At 43.4% G+C, this 1,771-nt stretch overlaps 1 protein-coding gene across 1 annotated transcript in view; it reads left to right on the top strand.

Annotated features, from left to right (window-relative positions):
* Nucleotides 1–170: 170 nt before the first annotated feature.
* Nucleotides 171–1,771, top strand: part of LOC101856393 — a gene marked incomplete at its 5' end in the record, with an annotated part of 9,111 nt that continues 7,510 nt past the window's right edge. The window contains 2 exon segments of the mRNA XM_013086792.2: nucleotides 171–334; nucleotides 1,653–1,755. Of these exon segments, the coding sequence (XP_012942246.1) occupies nucleotides 171–334; nucleotides 1,653–1,755 (267 nt within the window).

Raw genomic sequence — 1,771 nt, 5'->3', positions numbered from 1 at the left:
CCCCCCCGCATCAATAATCTCATCAGCAATAGTTCTATTCATAACCTCTTTGAGAGGCACCAGTCATCCATGTCTAGGTGCTGGTTTAATTAATAATCCCCAGGTGTCGTCTGCCAGCGGATCGCCGGGGCAGGTACAGCCTGGTGGGTCCATCATCAGACGACAGTATTGACTGCAGCTGTTGTGACATCTGTGATGAGGTGGCTCTCAACACCAGCAGTAACAGGAACAGTGAGGAGGTGGGGGCGGCTGGTGGGGGGTGTGGTCAGAGGCCCAGAGGTCACGTGAACACGTTCCTTGACGTGCTGGACAGTGAAGGCCTGTTGGAGTTCTGGTAACGAGGGCTGTTGATACATGTATTTATTTCATTATATTTTCTTCCCCTTTTCTGGTTATTGTCTGTCCATCTTGTCTGTGAGTGTCTGTTTGTGTGTCTGTGTGTGTCTGTGTGTGTGTCTGTTTGTCTGTCTGTCTGTTTTACTTTCCCTCTACTTCTTCTTCTTTAGGTACTGTACATGTGTATCAGGTCTGGATCAGGCAATTACAACCATGGTACCCAAGACCCTCCTGTTGTCAGTCCTGATCAGCTCAGCTTTTCGCATATTATGTACTCCGATTTTATCTCTCACTTAGTGTAGGTTAAAGGCCGTTATTGAGGTGTGTTGTCTTACTAAAAACAAATATTATAACCCCCCCTCCCTTTCCAACTCAACAACTGAAATGGCTTTTTAAGATTCAGTTTGGATAGAAATGGAAAAGAACCCAAAAAACTATCTGGGCAACGCCGGCTGAGACAAGATATATGCTGAGGTTTCTTCATTCTCGCCAACTAACTCATTAAAGGTGCTCTTTAGTAATGAGTAAACAGTTTTAAACAGATCCCATATTGGAATTTGAAATATCACGGAATAATGTTAGACTACTAGCTGTACTTTTTTCCACCTTAGGCTATTGGTATGGTATCCCCACTTGTCAGTAGATATACACTAAAAAGTCAAACAAGATTTACTCCCCAAATCCCGATGCCAGTCATACGTTGGTTGTAAATCCACCTGTGAATAACAGGGAATTTGCATGCACACTGCACACAAAGTGCAGAAATTCTATTCCTCTGAGACGCAGAATCGAGTTTTCTTGCTGGCAAGTGTCCCACCAGAGAGCTGATCCCCAGCCAACCTTGGTTGGTGTTGACAGGCAGGGGTCGAATCAGTTGCCCCCCCTAAATCGTTAACATTTTTACCATAAAGGCGAGAAATACAACAATAACAACAATATTTAAAAAAATACAAACTTACAATTAATATGATGATGGAATATAATATTAATATGGGCATTTGCCACTTGCTTTATAAAAAGGACTGTATATGATCTTAGGGGAAAATAGGGGTAGATTCTAACTGGTTAAAGGTTTGGTGACGTCTGGAAAGAGCATTTTGGTGGGGGGTTTTTTGGGGTTTTTTTTTTTTGGGGGGGGGCCCTTTGCGCTAAAGAAAAACAACACCGCTCTTTTAGGTCGATATAGATGTGATGAACCATCGCCTACTGATGTAAACCGTTCGGTGACGATGCTTGCACATTTAGAGCTATATTATATTATGCGCAGGGCCTACATGACATGTACCTAATATTTTGTGTATCTCAACCTGTTTCAGTGATCCGATCAGCAGACGAGCTGTTCTGTCTATTGGCTTCGGTTTTTCCAACTCTGAGCTGCTGGCCCTTAGTTCTCGTTTTGTGGATGAACAGAGATACCAGGTGACTGAGGTCTCCC

This window comes from Aplysia californica, unplaced genomic scaffold, assembly GCF_000002075.1.
Source record: "Aplysia californica isolate F4 #8 unplaced genomic scaffold, AplCal3.0 scaffold00019, whole genome shotgun sequence".
Lineage (NCBI taxonomy): Eukaryota > Metazoa > Mollusca > Gastropoda > Aplysiida > Aplysiidae > Aplysia > Aplysia californica.
Note: the sequence above shows the minus strand (reverse complement) of the source record. Positions and strands in the feature narration are given on the sequence as shown.